The following is a 17627-nucleotide window of genomic DNA, read 5'->3' as shown; positions in this document are numbered from 1 at the left end:
AGTTCCTTCTCAATTGTGATGAAATGACTAAATCCATGAATGATGAAATGTTTGGAATTCAATTTTCATTCCTTAGTTAAACTATTGCCGTAACAGAATTTGATCAATGGAATTGATCATTCTAATTATTTCGAATTCCGTCGGAATCCTACGAACCAAACGTCCCGTAGGATTTTGAAATCCCATGAGGGTGGTTGAGATTTTACGGGATTTTGTAGGATTTATATATAATAGTATTTAAAATATATTAAAAACAGTTGTCTTTCTACTAATCAATTAGTAAAAAAGCAATTTAGTTATTTTTATAATTATTTATAATTTCTTATTACAAATTAGTCATAAATAATTAAATTAAATTCCATTCCAAATCTTACAAACCAAACACAACAAAAATTTCAAATCTAAATCTCTCCAATTTTCAAATCCTTGCACGAAATCCAAATTCCTCAAAACCATTGTATCAAACCAAACACCCCATTGCATCAAACCAAACACCCCGCAAAGGATTTGCCTAAATCGTACCAAGATTAGGCATACAAACTGCATAAATGGTGAATTTGCCGGTGTGCGTATACAGGGCCCTATACTATGGACGCCCTTTGCTTTAATAAGTTGTAAATACGGCTAAAAACTGTATACTATATGCATACGATTGACCGAATTAAATACCAAATTCTACTTCTCTAAATGTCCAATTTTCTTCAAGTACCAAATCACGCCTTGAGCTGCAAACTCCGCTGCATCTTTCTTTTTAGCTCGATGATCTCCAATGCACTCCAAGATTGTACTTGAGGCTTCTTCGATCGTTACAGTCACTTTGAATGCAAACCTGCACAAGAACCAAACACTTAGGGGGTGTTTGGTTCACATAATGTAATTTGATGGAATTGAAATCCATCAAAGGAATTTGACTTTGAAGGAATTGGAATGGAATTTGATGGAATTTGACCATGCATTTGGTTGGTAGGAATTGGAATGAAATCTCTCAATAGAATTGGAACAATCGTCTTTGTTTGGACCATCTCACATATCGCCCCACCCACGCCCTACCAACTACCATGTCACTAATGTCGTCATCACAGCTATCACCCTGCCGCAACCCCGCCCCCACCACTCCTGCCCCTACCCCACAATAGGTGGGGTTGTTGGGGGAGGCGGGGTGAGGTGAGGCATTGGGTGGCAAGTGAAGACTATAGTGGTAGGATGGTGGTTAGTGGTGGGTTGGAGTAGGGTGGGGTATTGGCGGGGTGGTAGATGTAACGATGATAGTGGTCGGGTGGTTGCGGCCTGGGAGTGCGTGGGTATAATGACAACAATAGTGGCATGGTATTTAGTGGTGGGTTAGGGTTGGGGTCGGGGTGGGTTGCGAGTGAATGGCGGTTGTGAAAGCGATAATAATGGTGAGGGGTGGGGGTTAGGTTAGGGGCGGGGGTGGGGTAGTGGGGATGGGTGGCAGTTATGACGATGATAGTGGTGGGATGGTGGTCGGGTGGCTGGGAGTGGATGGGTATAACGACGACAATAGTGGCATGGTGGTTAGTGGTGGGGTGGAGTAGTGTGGGGTGGGGGTGAATGGCAGCTGTGATAGCGACAATAATGGTGTGGTGGTGGGGGTTAAGTTAGGGGCGTGGTAGTAACGGTAGTAGCATGGTCGTAGCAGGGATGTGCAGTGAGTGACCGGGGCCCAGGGGTGGGTGGGTGTGATGACAACAGTAATGGCATGGTGGTTAGTGGTGGGGTAGGGTGGGTGGCAGTGACAGTAGTGGTGTGGTGGTGGTAGTGGGGGGTTAGGGGTGGGGCATCACAAACAGTAATAGCATGGTCGTTGTGGGTATTGATGGAATTCAATTCCTTCCATTATGCTAAGGAATGATGAATTCCTTAACTTGTAGAATTCATTGGAATTTGAAGGATTACATCCATTTCAAGAAATGAACCAAACAAAGGAATTGGAATTTAGTCAAAGGAATTTATCATTCAAATTCCGTCAAATTCCTTCAAATTCCGCGAACCAAACGAGCTCTTAAAAATAAAGTAGAGAGTCATTTTGCAAAACCAGCTTTTAGATTAAGCTAAAAATGCAAACCTACAAAAGAACCAACGATGGCGTGCTTGAACTTACTGTTTGAGGTGGGCTGGTCCCATTTCTTCGAAACATTCAAACAATGGTGGTTTCCAACAGTTGATAGCACAAATTTCGTACAAATGTGATTTTGCTGATGACTTTCGCAACCCATCACCTGAAAATGAGGTTTCATGTTATATTAGGCATAGAGGTCGAATGAACGCATTAGGCCATGTTTGGAAACCAATAAGCTAGCGCTGTTTGGTTAAAGCCATAAACTAGCTTTCTTTAGAAAACTACTTCAAGTATTGTTTCAATAAGCTCCAGGAACTATTTCCCACTTTTTCCCAACTATGCCCTTTATCTTTCTTCCAAATAATTTTTTAACATGTTTTAAGTCATTTAACATTGTCATCTAGCTTAGTAGCTAATTTTTACCAAACATGACTAGCTTACTAGTTATTCAGCTAGTTTGCTAAACATAAGCTTAGAATCCAATGAACTTGCCTGCTGTTGCTTGTGAATTGCTATCACCGGTGTCTGAAGAAGGGTTGCATACGTCAGGTGTGGGCTGCACCATACGTTGAATATAGCGACTGCTTTTCGCAGAATTTACAGGCCGGGACTGCACTTCTCGGGAAATATTTCTAACTTCATTTGATTTCAAGTCTTCAATGTGGTCGGCAAATGAAACATCTATATTGGAGGGTATTTCATCATATCCAATCAATCTCGCCTCCATCTTTTGGCTCAACTTCAAGATTTCCTCTAAAGATTTCACCTTCGTCTTGTAACCTTTTTCCTGCAAACACAATATCTTAGACTTTGTATGGCAAACAAGCCGATAAACTAGTCACGTTTGGTAAAAACTGATAAGCTAGATGACAATGTAAAATGACATGTTGACAAATTGCTCGAGTGTAACATATAAGGGGCATAATTGGAAAAAAGAAGTAGGAAAAAGCCCGAGAAGATTATTGAAAAGCCATCTGAAGTTGCTTTGCGAAAAGCTAGTTTATGGCTTACTAAAAACAGGGTTTTTTCAATAAGCTTGAAAAATAGGTTAGGTTATAAGCTAGCAAACAAAAACCCCAAAGAAAGAAAGAAGCAAAAACGGAAAAAAAGAACGAAGGTTGTACATCTTTTTTACCTTTAAAGACAAATACAATTTTTGGGAAGCGATTCTCTTGGCGGTTTTTTTATTGGAATTGGTAGCACAAGCAGTCTCACAAACTTCTTTTCCATCAACGACTGCATCAACCGAGAACACCCCATCTTTCTTTACCGAAGGAAATGTTAATTCCCAATTATAAAACTGGCAAAGTTCTTGAAGTTCTCTAATGGGGTTAAGCTGCAATGCTGAGAATTTCATGACTGGATCCAGAAACGAAATCATAATCTTCCAAACCACTTCTAAATTGAATCCAGAATCAAGAAGAATGGCACCAACACAAGACTCAACCAAATCACCAAGAGCCTGAAAACAGAATAACGGTTTTCAAGATCATAGATCATCAAAACAAGATGTAATCTAAAAGTTTGCAACAGGTCCAATCTGAAAACCATGAGAACCAAATATTCATAATGAATATTCATAATATTCTTTATGAATATCTAGTTCCTCGATTCTCGAAATATCTATAGCAGTAATTATATAAGTTACCTTGGGGCATGGTACTGTTTCAGCCAAAATGTTCTCTGAAGCAGAAGTCTTGAAGAATTCGGCATACTTATTCATAGACTGGATCAAATTACTAGAATCACATAGCATAAACTTATAGAAAGATCGATTTACAGCAATACGCGCAAAGGAATTATTGTTGACCGATAGTGATCTTAAATCAGTCAACTGACCCGGCTTCAAGTTTGGATATACCGAATAAAGATAAGATGTGGTCAAATAATCCAACACAGCATCTCCAAGAAACTCCAATCTCTGCATTCACCCATATGGAAATGTCATCAAAAGTTCTAATGCAATCGTTTACGCACCCCCGGAGGCGGATCCAGATATTTTTTCAAGCAGGGACACAAAAAAATTAACAATATAAAATAAAACAAAATCTAATCATAAAAGTATAGTTTAATTAAAGCCGACCACCCACATGAAGAGTTGAGCGGTTACCTGATAGCAGCCACCGTAGTTATTATGGTATGATGGATGTAAGAAGGCTTGTAAGAGAAGACCTTTATGGTGAAACTGATACCCCAAAAGATTTTCAAGGGCAGGAATGTCAATTTGAGCACTCAGAGCGGTAAAGATTTTGCTTGAATGGCATATCTTAGCAACATGTGAGTCTTTGAAGTCGACTTGAATACCGATCCATTTGAGAAATGCGATTGCTGCTTTAAAGCCACTGTCGACTATAAACGCTCCAACAAGCGCTTCCACAACATCTGCCACGGTTTTCTTTTGCAACCAGTGATGACCTTTATCGCATCTAACTTCAGTGTTTTCACCCGTCTTCAAATTGCTCTCATGTGAAGAATGGATCTCCACTTGTGTGCTGTCAGTGCATCTCACTGAACATCTTCGACCAAAAGGATAAAAATGGGAAGGCTCAAATGATTGATCACGTACATATACCTGCATAAATTATCAAATGCGTTACACCTTTATGCCGTCTCAAAAGTATACAGCACATAAGAACTTACATGCAAATTGTTTGATAATGCCAGCTTGAACAGATGGGAATTGTTAACCATATTGGAACGTTTTCTAGTAAGTTGTCCTTCATCAAGCGAGTTGTGTAATACGAAAAGGTGACGGCCAACTGCAAATTTGAGGAATGCATCACCCAACACTTCAAGTCTTTCAAGAGAAAACCGCTCGTTGCATCTCTCGGTTGTAAGTGCTTCAAGAACCTGATAGATTCAAAAGTGTTAAATCTCTTCAACTCGTTAAAAAGAAGAATAATCATGAGGATTTGGTAGCCTTACACGTTGTGCAGAAACTTCTGATCCTTCAGAGAATGAAGCAGATAACCTACGCCTCAGTTCAATTGCCACGAGATTGCTTTCTAATCGATGCATGACTGAAGGCAATAAAGACAGTGAACTTCCGATGTCCCTTGAAAATCCGATGACTTTTAGTACGCATATTTCAGGAGGTAACTCCACAAAGTGCTCCTCCTTTTCACGTGGTTCTGTTTCAATATCATAAAAAATTAATGAAAAAACATAGACCTGACAATTACTCCCAATAATAACTCAAGAAAATCAAAACCCAACTCTTTTTAGGATATCCTATGAGAAACGCAACATTTTCTATTTGGGAAAGATTCCAAATTGATATGACCCAGTTGAAGGTGCATCAGCCCCTGGTAAAGGTCAGGTCTGTCATATCTTACCCTCCCCAGCCCCCACCTCCGGGAGGGATATACTGGGTTTCATTCAGTTTGGTTCGGTTTGGTCTTCATGACTCCACAAGTTTTCATTATCTATCTAAATTGTAAGGTATTTTAGATATTTGACAAATAGTCGTGCCTTCCATTTAAATTATGTACACAACTAAACCATCTATAACTTACCCGCACTTCCTCTCTTCCGCAGCAGGTTGTCCAAACGAAAGAGTTGTTTTGCTTTCAAAAGAGGCTGGTATGGGTGTAAAAATTTAACTCCAAATCTGTTCATAAATTAGAAAAAAAAAAGCTTCCCAATCACCAATTTCTTGCAAGGAAAAAATTAGGCAAATCTACAACTAGAAGAGTGAAAACTTACGCTTGAGCAAAGTGGTTGGCATAATTTGTTTCTTCTTTAAATAGACTGAAGGCATCCTTCTCGGGGAAAAGTCCAGAAACAAAGTAAAAAGTATCCTTGCAAGGGACGTATACCAAACTATTCAAAATGTCATCGATCTTTGTGGGCCCATTGGAAAGATACAAGCAATTATTCATATGAGATGTTCGATCACACGTATTATCTTTCGGAGTTCTGAAAATTGGTGATGACAAACATTTTGTAATGAGCTTCCAGTCCACAGTCATTGATCCTCTGTATTTATTTACGATCACAGGTAGCAATAAGTAGAACGTCGAGATTGGACTGCTGACATCATCTTTGCCTAATTGAACAAAATCCTTAACAAATTCCGACTTGTCTATTATGGCCTTCAGCCACATCTCTTGAAACCACTCAGCTAGCACAATCTGTATAAATTATCAAGAAAATTGACAGTACTTTAATTTGTGGTGACCATAAACTAGCTTATTTTTTGAGCTTATTGAAAAAGCCCATTTGGTTGGCTGGCTAGCTTTTTGAAATACAACTTCAAGTAGCGTTTCAATCAGCTCCAAGGAATTTTTCCACTTCTTTTCCAATTATACCCCTCATATTCTTCACCATGTCCGTTTAGGTCATTTTGCATTGTGATCTAGCTTATCAACTAGTTTTACCAAACATGACTAGTTTATTAGCCCTTATCAGCCAACAGTTAGCTTATCAGCTAGTTTACAAAACATAGCTATTTAATGAAAATCATCAAGATTTGATTACCTCGTTGTCAGAAAATGCTGAAGCGCCGCAAGGGACAATCTCAGTCATTACAGATCTACCACGTGCCAATTGGAGGTCAAGTTTCATTCTTTCTGCTTCTTGAGGGATGGGTGCTTTTAGAAATAGGCCAAACTCTTTGTATAGTCTATCAGCAGGTGAAGGGCTAAATTTGATGAAATACGAGCTGAGAGACACTTTTTTACGTTCCACTTTAATCCATCGTTCCCGAAGGGCAGATGGTACAAGCATCTCATGAAGCTCTCTCCTTGAACTTTCCTCTGTACATAAATAAAGAACATTAAACAGAAGGAAACCAAACCAAACCAAACGAGCCGGTTCTTTGGTTGAATGACTTTCTGAAAGTTTTTATTAATAAATCCATGACCTTCTCAAAGATTTGGAGTATGTCATTGCTTAACAGAAGAATGCCTCTTCCATGCACAATAATGCCTAGAAACTTGTCTACAGGTCATGGATTTAAAAAAAACTTGTGAGGACGTAAATAACCCCAAACGAGCCCAATATATCCCATCCGGAGGTGTGGTCTAGGGGGGTGGGATGTAGGCAGACCTAATCTCTACCCAAAAGAGTAGAGCGGCCGTTTCAGTTAAGACCCTGGGCTTTGTGCAAATGGAGGGTGAGGTGATAAATAAGATCATTTGAAGAAAGAACTAACCATCATCACCATCTGAATCGGAATCGTCTTCATTGTTGTCATCAACTTCATCGTCCGGCAAGAGATAGTGGGTCAAGGCACCTAATTCATACAACTGTTGACATGCTTTCAAACAGGCATCTTTTTTTGCTGCTTCCCTAGATGGTTGAGGAGAACTTATGATTTGGTGAATCGGAGCATTAGGAGGAAGAATTATGTGGCAAACCGTTCCTTCAGCATCATCAAAGTAATATAGCCATGGCTTAGGATTGAAGAATCTGCAAAACAATTTGAACGATATATCTCAAAATGGATATTAAAACCTTTTGATGATATTCCAAACATGTGGAGAACTAAATCTTACTCATCGTGTGGAAGTTTTGAGCAATATCGATGAAGTAATGAAACACTAGATCCAGAACCAATGGTGGCACCCGTTGAATCTACTCTATATACTTTCTCCTCAAAATCAACATATTCCACCGTAGATGTTCGTGAAGTTATTTCGTTATTCATCTGCGCTTCATCCTCACAAAAATTCTGTATCAAATTCAACTCCCTTTGGCTCCCCCTGCACCATAATATAGTTTAAGTTCTATAATAATTTAGTATTTATGTCAAAATTTTCTTATACAAAAAGGGCATCAAAAAATAACCTGTCCACCAAAAATGCATATTCAGACTGTGGCATGCGTGCTCGACCTCTTGATTGTATAAAACTAGCAACGGTTTCCGGGAGATCGAATCGTATAACAAGGCAGCATGTTTGGATATCAAGTCCTTCCTCTCCAACTTTAGTTGCTACTAACAAATTCAGCTGCCATAACCAAACGAAAGGAACCCAGTAAATCCCATACAGAGGTAGCGGTCGGGGAGGGTAAGACGTATGCAAACCTTAACTCTACCCGGAGGGGTAGAGAGGCTGTTTCAGTTAAGACCCCCGGTTTGCAGAACAAATAGATAAAATAAGCGAGTAAGAAATAGGTGAGGGTGTGAAATAAAATTTCATACCTCACCCGAACGGAACTTCTCAAGAATGGCGTTTGTGGTTTTCCGTGACATATTCTTTAGCCCCGAGTGGACTCCTACTAGGTAACTGCACCTCCATGCTGACAAAAATCTAAGTTGGTGAAGGACATATGCCAACGATCTAGCTGTTATGATTCTATTCACAAATATAATACATTTCATATCCGGCTGTGCCCTGAGAGAAACCAACACATAAAGATCATTTATCAGTGAAAAAGTTTCGAACTTTTATAGCTACTTACTCGGATCCGTTGCTAACCTAAAACTGGAAAGAATTCCAACAAGTCGTAAGAGCTTCAATGAGAAAAACGGAACTCCCAAAGCGTCAACACTTGATAAATCAGCTTCGGTGCCATTTGCTTCAACAGGGCAGTCTAGAAAAGGTTAACGGGCAGTTAGATTTGATATTGATTTCAGATGGACTCATATGCAAATAGAAATAAGACTTCTTAAATTGTCGCACTACCTTTTTTGCATTCGGCAGCGAAGTAGGCAGCAACTTGTGATAGATAACTGCCACATAAAATATCATCGTTGCATTGATCATTTACCTCGATAACTGCATTCCGCTCAAAGAGGTCACCTTTCAACAGAATCCTACAAGCCTTTTCCACGACATAGAATAACCAAATTAGCTACCATTCACCTTCCAATAAAAATATTTCAAGTATCTAGACGTGTATATGGTTCGATCTGATTTGGCTTAGGTTAGAACACAAGCCAAGCTGTCCCTAATTGGTTCAAAAAATTCTGAACCAAACTAAACACCAGAAACTTTCGACCCATACCAATCAACTTCAATTCGGTTTGGTTTGGGTCCATGGTTTAAATCTTTCTTATGTTCAATATCAGGTAAAATACACATATATATACAACAGAAAGGAATACGTCACAGTAATGCCATGTAGACTTACTTGTAATGCTCCCCAAAGGCCGAGATTTTCCAGACAAAACAGCAGGTTATCATGAAGACGCTGGAGTAACCTTTTGGTGTTCTTAAGAACTGTAGAATCCTCGATCTTTGTGAGCAAAGTTGACATACACTGTTTGACAAATTTGATACGTAAATCAATAACATAACTAGTAATGGACCAAATTTATAATCAAAGGGCAATGTGACTACCTGGGCCTTTATTGATTCAAGTCTCCCAGAATAACTAGCATGAGGGCAAGGTGAATTGCTCGGGGTTGGGCCATAATAATAGACATTGACTATAGGGGATGACACAAATTGATCAAGCTCTTCCCTGTCTTTGACAGTATAAACCTATAAAAACATTTGATGGTTAAATAAGATATAATTTATCGACAGAAAATGAATCTCGTGATGGCATAGGCAACAGACCTTGGCATGAAGTAAGGTCTCGAGACTATTGATGGAAGCACCTAAAATGATAAAAGAGGCAAAGTTTGATGAAGTGAATATTTTTACTTACGTGAACTTTCGGATATCAGCAAAAGAGAAGTAATATCATATTATTAATAATCAATAAGCAACTCCTAAAGGAAACAGAATCATATTACCTTTCCCAAATATTGGGGAAGCGGTCATGCCAAATATACGGGGGAGTTTTGCAACATCCGGTTTGTAAAATATCTGCATTATTGCAAAGAAGTCGTATGCGTCAACAATCATATCTTGTAAGAACGAAGAAATATGTAGTGGGTGTGGATATTGCTAATTACTACCTTCATTATTTCAGCATAAGGATGGTCGCTTTCAACTTGTGCATAATGGCACTCATCAAATATCAGAAGGGCAATGTTCTCGATCTTGATGAAGCAATGTGATAAATTATGTAATAAAATTTGTGGGGTCATGACAAATACCTGCATGACAATGTACATAAGGGAGAACAAGAATCAAGAACTACGATGGACATAATACTCCCATCGTCCCATGAAAATTGGAAAATTTACAAAATGGTCATTGACCCAGTGGTAACCAGGTTACCAGTAGATTCCAACCTCTTGGAAGCCTCATCAAAGGTTAGAAGTGTAAGTGTGTGTATGTGTGTATGCGTTTTGGAAGGATGTTCCAGGCTATGCCTAGACTAATCCCGGCAAATTATGACTACAAGAAATCAGCCCTGATAAACTCATTGGCCACAATTGTTGTGTACGCCTGGAACCGAACCCTGGGCAGATGGGATATTCCATCACATCCCCCAGGGCCTCAGCCACTACACCACAACCCTTGTGGTTACGTGTGTGTGTGTGTGTGTGTGTTTTGCGATACATAAAGATTATGCATATTTCATTTTTGCATAGGCCTCGATGGACTAGTTGAAATAGAGGTGCTAGATATCATGGTTATTCAAAAAAATCAGAAGTCAATGGTACGTGGTGAGGAAGTTCTAAAGTAACAAACCTCGAATTGTTCCATTTCCTGCTCCCAATCACGGTGAAACTTCAAACGATTAGAACTCCCGCAATATATCCCAACTTTTACATCTATAGAATCTTTTATAACCTTGGCTTGCTGCATAAATAAAGTGTGTTACGGAACAGAGAGGGATCCGTCAGAACCAATTCAATTATATCAACTTGTGTTTTGATATAATGTTGGTCATACCGATGCACTCATTTACAGTTTTCGCAATAAAATCAAAGGTTTTCAGTTCCATTCTTTAATTTCCATCAAGGCCCAGTAATACAAGTGAAACATTCGTCAGATTATAAGTTAGTGGATTTATTTCTTCAAATATCTCAAAGTGTAATTCGAAGAAAAATATTGCAAGTAATTTGCATTGATTATCGCATTACAAACACATTAATTTGCATTAACATTATTACCTAGAAACGTTGAGTAAATTGTTTCTTCTCAATCAAGAAAAGGGAATATAAGCACGTTGAATTTGGAATTAATAATCACAAGAAAATCATAAAGATCTTCTACGGTGTGTTTGGCATGCAGGAGAGGACGGAACCTTAAACCCTAACCCCTAAACTGGTCGTTGTCCATGTTTGGCGTGACATTAGACCGAGACAAGACAAGACCAGAGTGAGACAAAAATGCATTTTTTTTCCTGTCCCACCAAAATAGGAAAATGGGACAAGATTCGTGAATTACTAAACTGCCCATGTAAGATTAAAACCCTAAAGCCATCCACAATTCTTTAATCCGTCCGCGTACCAAACAACATCCCTACTGAAGTTTGGGCATTGTTGGTATAATTGATGATAACAATGAAATTATGGAATGTGTTGGATCGTTTGCCTTCTATTTCTAGTTTCTTGCATGACTAAAGCAATATCGACCTTCAACTAAGAGCAAGCAAAAAGAATAAAGAAAAAACTAAATTAAGATATCAAAAAAAGTAAAGAAGAAAGGGCTCACTTGTTCAACGAGAGCTACTGTGGGAGCAAGAAAGATACATATATCCTTCCGAGGCTTTTTCATCAGGCATCTCATCTTGTAGATAAGCAAAACAGCAATGTGAGTCTTGCCACAACCTGTTTCTAGATACACGATGACGTTCTCCACCAAAGCCTTGTCACATAATTCAATTTGGTACCTAAACCAAAGTGATCACAGACATTCAAAATCAATTGGTATTAATATTTTGTAACGTTTACTGTGGACATAGATATGGCTTTAACTTAAATTTTTTGCCACGAGATCGAAAAAGAGAACTGCTTGCATTTATTTCGAGACAAAGTGAGCATAAATCTCCCATTCTACACAAAAAAAAATGAACGAAGCAAGGAGACGTTGTCTAGAGCTGAAAGCAAGCAACTTTTACAATGTTTAATCGACTGCAAGTTTTCAAAGATTGAAATCAATGCAACTCCTAATCGACTAATTGTTAACCCTTTTGAGACTTCAAGCAAAATGAAACCGAAGCATAATTTCTAAGGGAATAGATACATGGCCATCGTAACCTCCTACATATGAAGCCAAATCCGAAATAAAACGTAATAAATGAAAGGAGCCCACGTAAAAGGATCGCCGCAAAATCTTTAACCCAATCTTTGTTTGGAAATGGATTTGAACACCCATTATGTATTCAAATTTAGAGCTTTAAGGCAGGACTTCTTACATCTGTTTACTCCTTAACTAAATAGAGCTAGCTTAAAACACTTGATGGAAACAATAAATTTGAAATTAATATTTAAGGGATATTTCAATTTAGTAATTCATCTCATTTGGTCATACTATTTTCCTCTGTTCCCATTGCTTCGAGTCTCATTTTCGTTTCTCGGCACCGTAATCTCGACAAATTCTCATCACATTATATCAATAGGACCCACAGAACGAATATATTAAATGAACAAAACATACAGAAATAAATGATCCTGTAATCAACTTTGAACACATAATTTGAAAGAATTCCACTTTCATAACACAAGAACTGGACATATATGAAGTAATTAAAGAAGCTTAATGCAATAAATTGAAGAAGACAGCATGTGTGTGTATTTAAGAAAATCAACAACAACCCCATCCATATAATTCTCATAAATGAAGCAATAACTAAAAACCTGGTTACCCTTATCTTTCAGCACAAAAAAACACATTAAATATGAAGATTCAAACACCCTTTTACCCAGAGAAACCAGTTGAAGAGCCTCGAGAAAATGAAGAACAATTAGATGAATAAAAAACTGTCCGTTACCAAAGAATCAAAGCAGAGTTCCTTGTTAAAAAGAATCATGGCACAAATGAACAAATAAACAGTGATGATAATGCTATTATTGTTGAAGATACTGCGTCTCAGCAGTAACTAAAAGCAGAAGATGCATATATTTTAAGAATTAGAAAAAAAAAATCATGTAAAAAAGCAAACAAACGTACTTTCTCGCAATTGTTCTCGGATCCTTTTCAGTTTTCTGCAATTGGGTCTCCTCCATACTCGATCCCTCATCGCCTTGATTTCCCCCAATCGAAATTGGGTCATTGATCGCCAGAGCTTCAAGCGCTCCGACGCCATTAATGTCTTCGCTTATGTTCCCCATGTTGACTATTAGTTGACTATAACGAAAGAGCAAGATATAGAGTGAAGAAAACTGTTAACATCAATTAGGTTTCTAGAGAGAGAGAGAGAGAGAGTGTAGTATAAATTAGATTCTAGAGAGAGAAAAAGAGGAAGATGGTGGGTATTTTTGCTTTTGACGTTTGCGGGAGAGGTGGGGTTGAAGGTAAGCTTGACTACAGAGACGATGAGGACTGTCTCAGGTTTTGTTTGACGAAGTTGTAAGTGGTTGGTTTCCTCATATAAATAGAAGAGTCAATTACATTTTTGGTCCTTCATCTATGACCACTTTTTGGATTTAGTCCCTGTAATTCGTGAAGTACATTTGTGGTCCATTTTTTTGTGTTTCGAAACCCAATTTAGTCCCTCTCGTTATGTTGTTAGAGAAGGTTATGTTAAGTCCATCATGTGCCTTTCACGTAAAACCCAAGAATACCTTAACTCCACCTAAATTTAGGTCTGCATCTTGAATCAAATACTTAAACTCGAGTTTGATTTCGTTGTTCGAAAACCAAACCCCTTAGCTTGTTCGAGTTTGATATCTTCGATAGACAATGGACGAAGAAGGAGAGGGATGTCGATAAACTCTCTATGGAGGAGGGAGGGTGATAGTAGGATCATTCACTGTCAACGGAGAACAACGGGGATTGGTTTCAACATAATAAGGGTTTTGCTGTGGTCGAAAGTGAGAAAAGATGGACAAAGGATGAAGAACGGTGGCGACATGGAGTTTGAGATGGATGCACATGGAAGATGGAACACAGAATGGTGGGGGTCGTCGTAAACGGAACGGGAAGTGTGGTGGGAGTGAAGGTGCTGGCGATGGTGAGTGTTTCACGCTACACACATATATACATTTATACATAGTATATATCTCATATCTTACGTATTATATTTATAATATAATATTTTATTTTTATTTTCTAAAACAAAATTAAAAGGGGAGAAAATGACAGATTTGCCCACCTAGGAAGTGTGCATGGACTTTAGTGGTGGGGACTACATTGGTCTACGAAGAAAAAAAAAATGGATCACCTATTCACTAATGTACTTTACAAATTGTAGGGACGAAAACCAAAAAGTAACCATAGACAAAGGATCAAAATTGTAATTCACTCTAAACAAATTTTTAGGTGCAACAAATAAATAATAATAATAATAATCAGGTCAAACAAATAAATGTATAGTCTTATTTAAAACTTTTTAATTTGATATCTAAGATATCACATCATAAATATATATATATAGAAATCTCATTTATGGAAATCCTACAAATCAATTTCATCTATCCATTTTTTTTTATCAATGGTCAATATTAAATAGTATTATATTAAAAAAAAGTTTAATTTTTAATTAAAAAATGGTAAAATGGACAAATCACTCATATGAATCTGTTTCACTATATGAAACTGTATTTTACTGTCTTCTTCACTGTATGCAACTATTTCACTGAATGAAACTTTATCTCACTGTATAAAATTGTATTTCATCACTGTATGCAATTATTTCATTGTATGAAAAAAGTTATTTCATCATTGTATGAATCTGGTTCACTGTATTAATCTGTATTTCTTAACTAGATGAATATGTATTTCTTCATTGTATGAATTTGTTTCACAGTATTTATTCACATGTGTGAATCTTACTCACATGTGTGAATCTGGTTCACTGTATGAATCTGTTTCATATTATGAAACTGTATTAATCTGTCATCTTCATTGTATGCAACTATTTCACTGTTTTGTATTTAAAAATAATTGATTTACACCTTCCAAATAAACAGTTTCTATATGGGAAAATTGCACCAAAATGGAACCAACATTCATCCAATTCTTATTTCGGAGAACCAACTTTCAAAATCGTCATTTATGGGTTTCTATCAAACTTTTTGTTTATTTAATGATCTGCTTAATCTGTTGAACAGGTAACAGATAATTTAAGGGTCAAACTTTTAATTTGATTTGCCAAATTTGATTTAAACTTTAATATTGATACGGATTTGTTAGATATAAAAATCTTGGATGTAATATTTAATATTTATTTTTTATTGCATCAATTAATTTTTTTTCTATTAAATTGATTTTTTTATTGTGGTAATTTCGATTTTTTTTGGAAAAACTTTCAATTTGATATCTGAATTTAAAAAAAAATGAGATTTGAAATGAAAAATAGATTTTATTGCATTAATTTAAAAAAAACGAATTTTAGTTATTTTTCTATAATTATTTTGCAAGTTGGTTCCCCAAAATAGAAATCAGGTGCAAGTTGGTTCCCCAAAATGACGATTTTGAAAGTTGGTCCCAAAAATAAGAATCAGATGAAAGTTGATTCTATTTTGGTGCAATTTTCTCTTTCTATATTTACGTTTCCATGTTTAAAAATAATTATATCATTTCAATATTATATTTAAAAACAATTGTTTTACATCTTCCATATAAATGGTTTATATATTTATGTTTCCATATTTAAAAATAATTAAATCATTTCCAATATTAACCATTATATAGTAAAATGACAATTATACCCTTACTTATTAAAAAAAGAATAAAAAACGGAAATTTCTTATTGGTCAAGAGTGGTTTGCATAGTTTTCACGAATCAGGCAGTTTGTAATCTAACTCGCCTATATATATAGAGAGAGGCGGATTACGTTGCAAACCACTCAATTCATAAAAACCATGTAAACCACTTTGGACCAACAAGAAATTTCCGTTTTTTTTCTTTAATTTTAATCTGTAAGGGTGTAATAGTCATTTAATTGTATATTAATTAATATTGGTAGGTAATAAATACTGTTAATTTTGGAAACGTAATAATGAAAACGTTTCATATAGAAGGTAAATCATTTCTTCTTAATATAAATGTTTTACCATAATATGTTTTATTATTTGTTACCATTATATTTTATAAAAATATGAATTTTAAAAGCAGTAGAATATGAAATATGTGTTCCGTTTCATTGAAAAAATATATGTACATTGAGTAATAAAACTAATTTCATGTTCAATAATGATCAGCAAACAATTTCACAATATTTTGGAACGTTTTATGCATAAAAAACGTTCATTATTTATGCATAAAAAACGTTCATTAAATAAAAAAATATTCATTTTTTAAAATGTCTCATTAAATTTTAAAAAATGTTTCATTCTTTATATGTTTCATCGTTCAACACTACATGGCAATCGGTCTTACTTTAATGGTAGTCGCGTGAGTTCGTTCTATAAATGGTGAAACAAGTTCGTTCATTGATTTAATGATACAAAATATTTTCTTTAATATTCAAAGTGTTTCATTATTTTTAGTTGATTATAGTATGTTTTATATTTCATAATTTATTTGGATATATCTAACTCATTGTAAGTGACAAAGAGTCACGTGAGTTCGGTAGATGAAACGGTGAAACACTTTCATTCGTGAAATTTAATGATACAAAAACTTTTCTTTAGTATTCAAAAGGTTTCATTATATTTAGTTGATTATAGTATGTTTTATGTTTCAAAATTTATTAGCATATACCTAATTTTATAATGAAACTTAGGATATAATTAAACATAATGAACTAAAACATACTATAATTACATAATGAAACCTTTTGAATACTAAAGCAAAAAAAAATTGTACCATTAAATTTCACGAATGAAACTGTTCCACCGTTTCATCTACCTAACTCACGTGAATCCTTGTCACCTACAATGAGTTGGGTATATCCAAATAAATTATGAAATATAAAACATACTATAATCAACTAAAAATAATGAAACACTTTGAATACTAAAGAAAATATTTTGTATCATTAAATCAATGAATGAAACTGTTTCACCGTCTATAGAACGAACTCACGTGACTGCCATTAAAGAAAGACCGATTGTCATTTGTGTTGAACGATGAAACATATAAAAAATGAAACATTTTAAAAATTTAGCGAGACATTTTGAAAACTGAATATTTTTTTATTTAATGAACGTTTTTAATACATAAAACGTTTCGAAATATTGTGAAATTGTTTGTTGGTCATTATTGAACATGAAATTAGTTTCATTACTCAAAATATATATATTTTTTCAATGAAACGGAACACGGATTTCATATTTTACTGCTTTTAAAATTCATATTTCTATAAAATACTAGAAGAGTACTCGCACAATGCAGCGAGATACATCTCGATTTTAATGTTCTATTTTATTATTTGTCTATGTCGATATTATAATACGATTTTATGTGTTTTTAAGAAAAACAATAATGATTTTATTTTTTGAATAAAATATCAATTTAAAAATATCATAAAAATTTGAAAAAAAAAATATCAATGTTAATATCAAATCAACTCTTTAAAAGTTCTCATTATTTATTTAATTTATTTAATTTATTTTTTTATTATAATTTAATTTAAGTTTAATGCCGAAAT

The 17627-nt window shown here is 35.7% G+C and overlaps 1 protein-coding gene across 3 annotated transcripts; it reads right to left on the bottom strand.

Annotated features, from left to right (window-relative positions):
- Nucleotides 1-393: 393 nt before the first annotated feature.
- LOC112516511 (dicer-like protein 4) lies at nucleotides 394-13402 on the bottom strand. 3 transcript variants are annotated; one of them, XM_025123584.1, is made up of 25 exons: nucleotides 13042-13402; nucleotides 11584-11761; nucleotides 10615-10725; nucleotides 9933-10073; nucleotides 9768-9840; nucleotides 9589-9629; nucleotides 9367-9510; nucleotides 9158-9286; nucleotides 8710-8848; nucleotides 8503-8617; nucleotides 8226-8418; nucleotides 7871-8031; nucleotides 7579-7785; nucleotides 7236-7492; nucleotides 6560-6837; nucleotides 5786-6213; nucleotides 5596-5690; nucleotides 5006-5211; nucleotides 4721-4930; nucleotides 4191-4652; nucleotides 3729-4001; nucleotides 3216-3542; nucleotides 2573-2867; nucleotides 2123-2240; nucleotides 394-829 (listed from the first exon to the last, which is right to left on the bottom strand). In XM_025123584.1, exons 1-25 carry the CDS (start codon nucleotides 13200-13202, stop codon nucleotides 676-678), a joined length of 4896 nt encoding a protein of 1631 aa, XP_024979352.1. In that variant the 5' UTR covers nucleotides 13203-13402; the 3' UTR covers nucleotides 394-675. The 3 variants fall into 3 exon arrangements, with proteins under 3 accessions (XP_024979352.1, XP_024979353.1, XP_024979354.1); XM_025123585.1 differs by having other exon boundaries at nucleotides 8710-8756; nucleotides 9158-9510; XM_025123586.1 differs by lacking the exon at nucleotides 10615-10725.
- Between the last annotated feature and the right edge of the window lie 4225 nt (nucleotides 13403-17627).

Source organism: Cynara cardunculus (assembly GCF_001531365.2).
Source record: "Cynara cardunculus var. scolymus isolate 2C chromosome LG 8, CcrdV1, whole genome shotgun sequence".
Classification (NCBI taxonomy): domain Eukaryota; kingdom Viridiplantae; phylum Streptophyta; class Magnoliopsida; order Asterales; family Asteraceae; genus Cynara; species Cynara cardunculus.
This window is presented reverse-complemented; position numbering and strand designations above follow the sequence as displayed.

Coding starts and splice junctions, on each gene's coding strand:
- LOC112516511 (XM_025123584.1), bottom strand. CDS start 13,202: ATGGGGAACATAAGCGAAGACATTAATGGCGTCGGAGCGCTTGAAGCT. Junction 7,786..7,870: donor TATGCATTTTTGGTGGACAG/GTTATTTTTTGA, acceptor ATTATGGTGCAG/GGGGAGCCAAAGGGAGTTGA. Junction 2,241..2,572: donor CAATTCACAAGCAACAGCAG/GCAAGTTCATTG, acceptor CCTCATTTTCAG/GTGATGGGTTGCGAAAGTCA.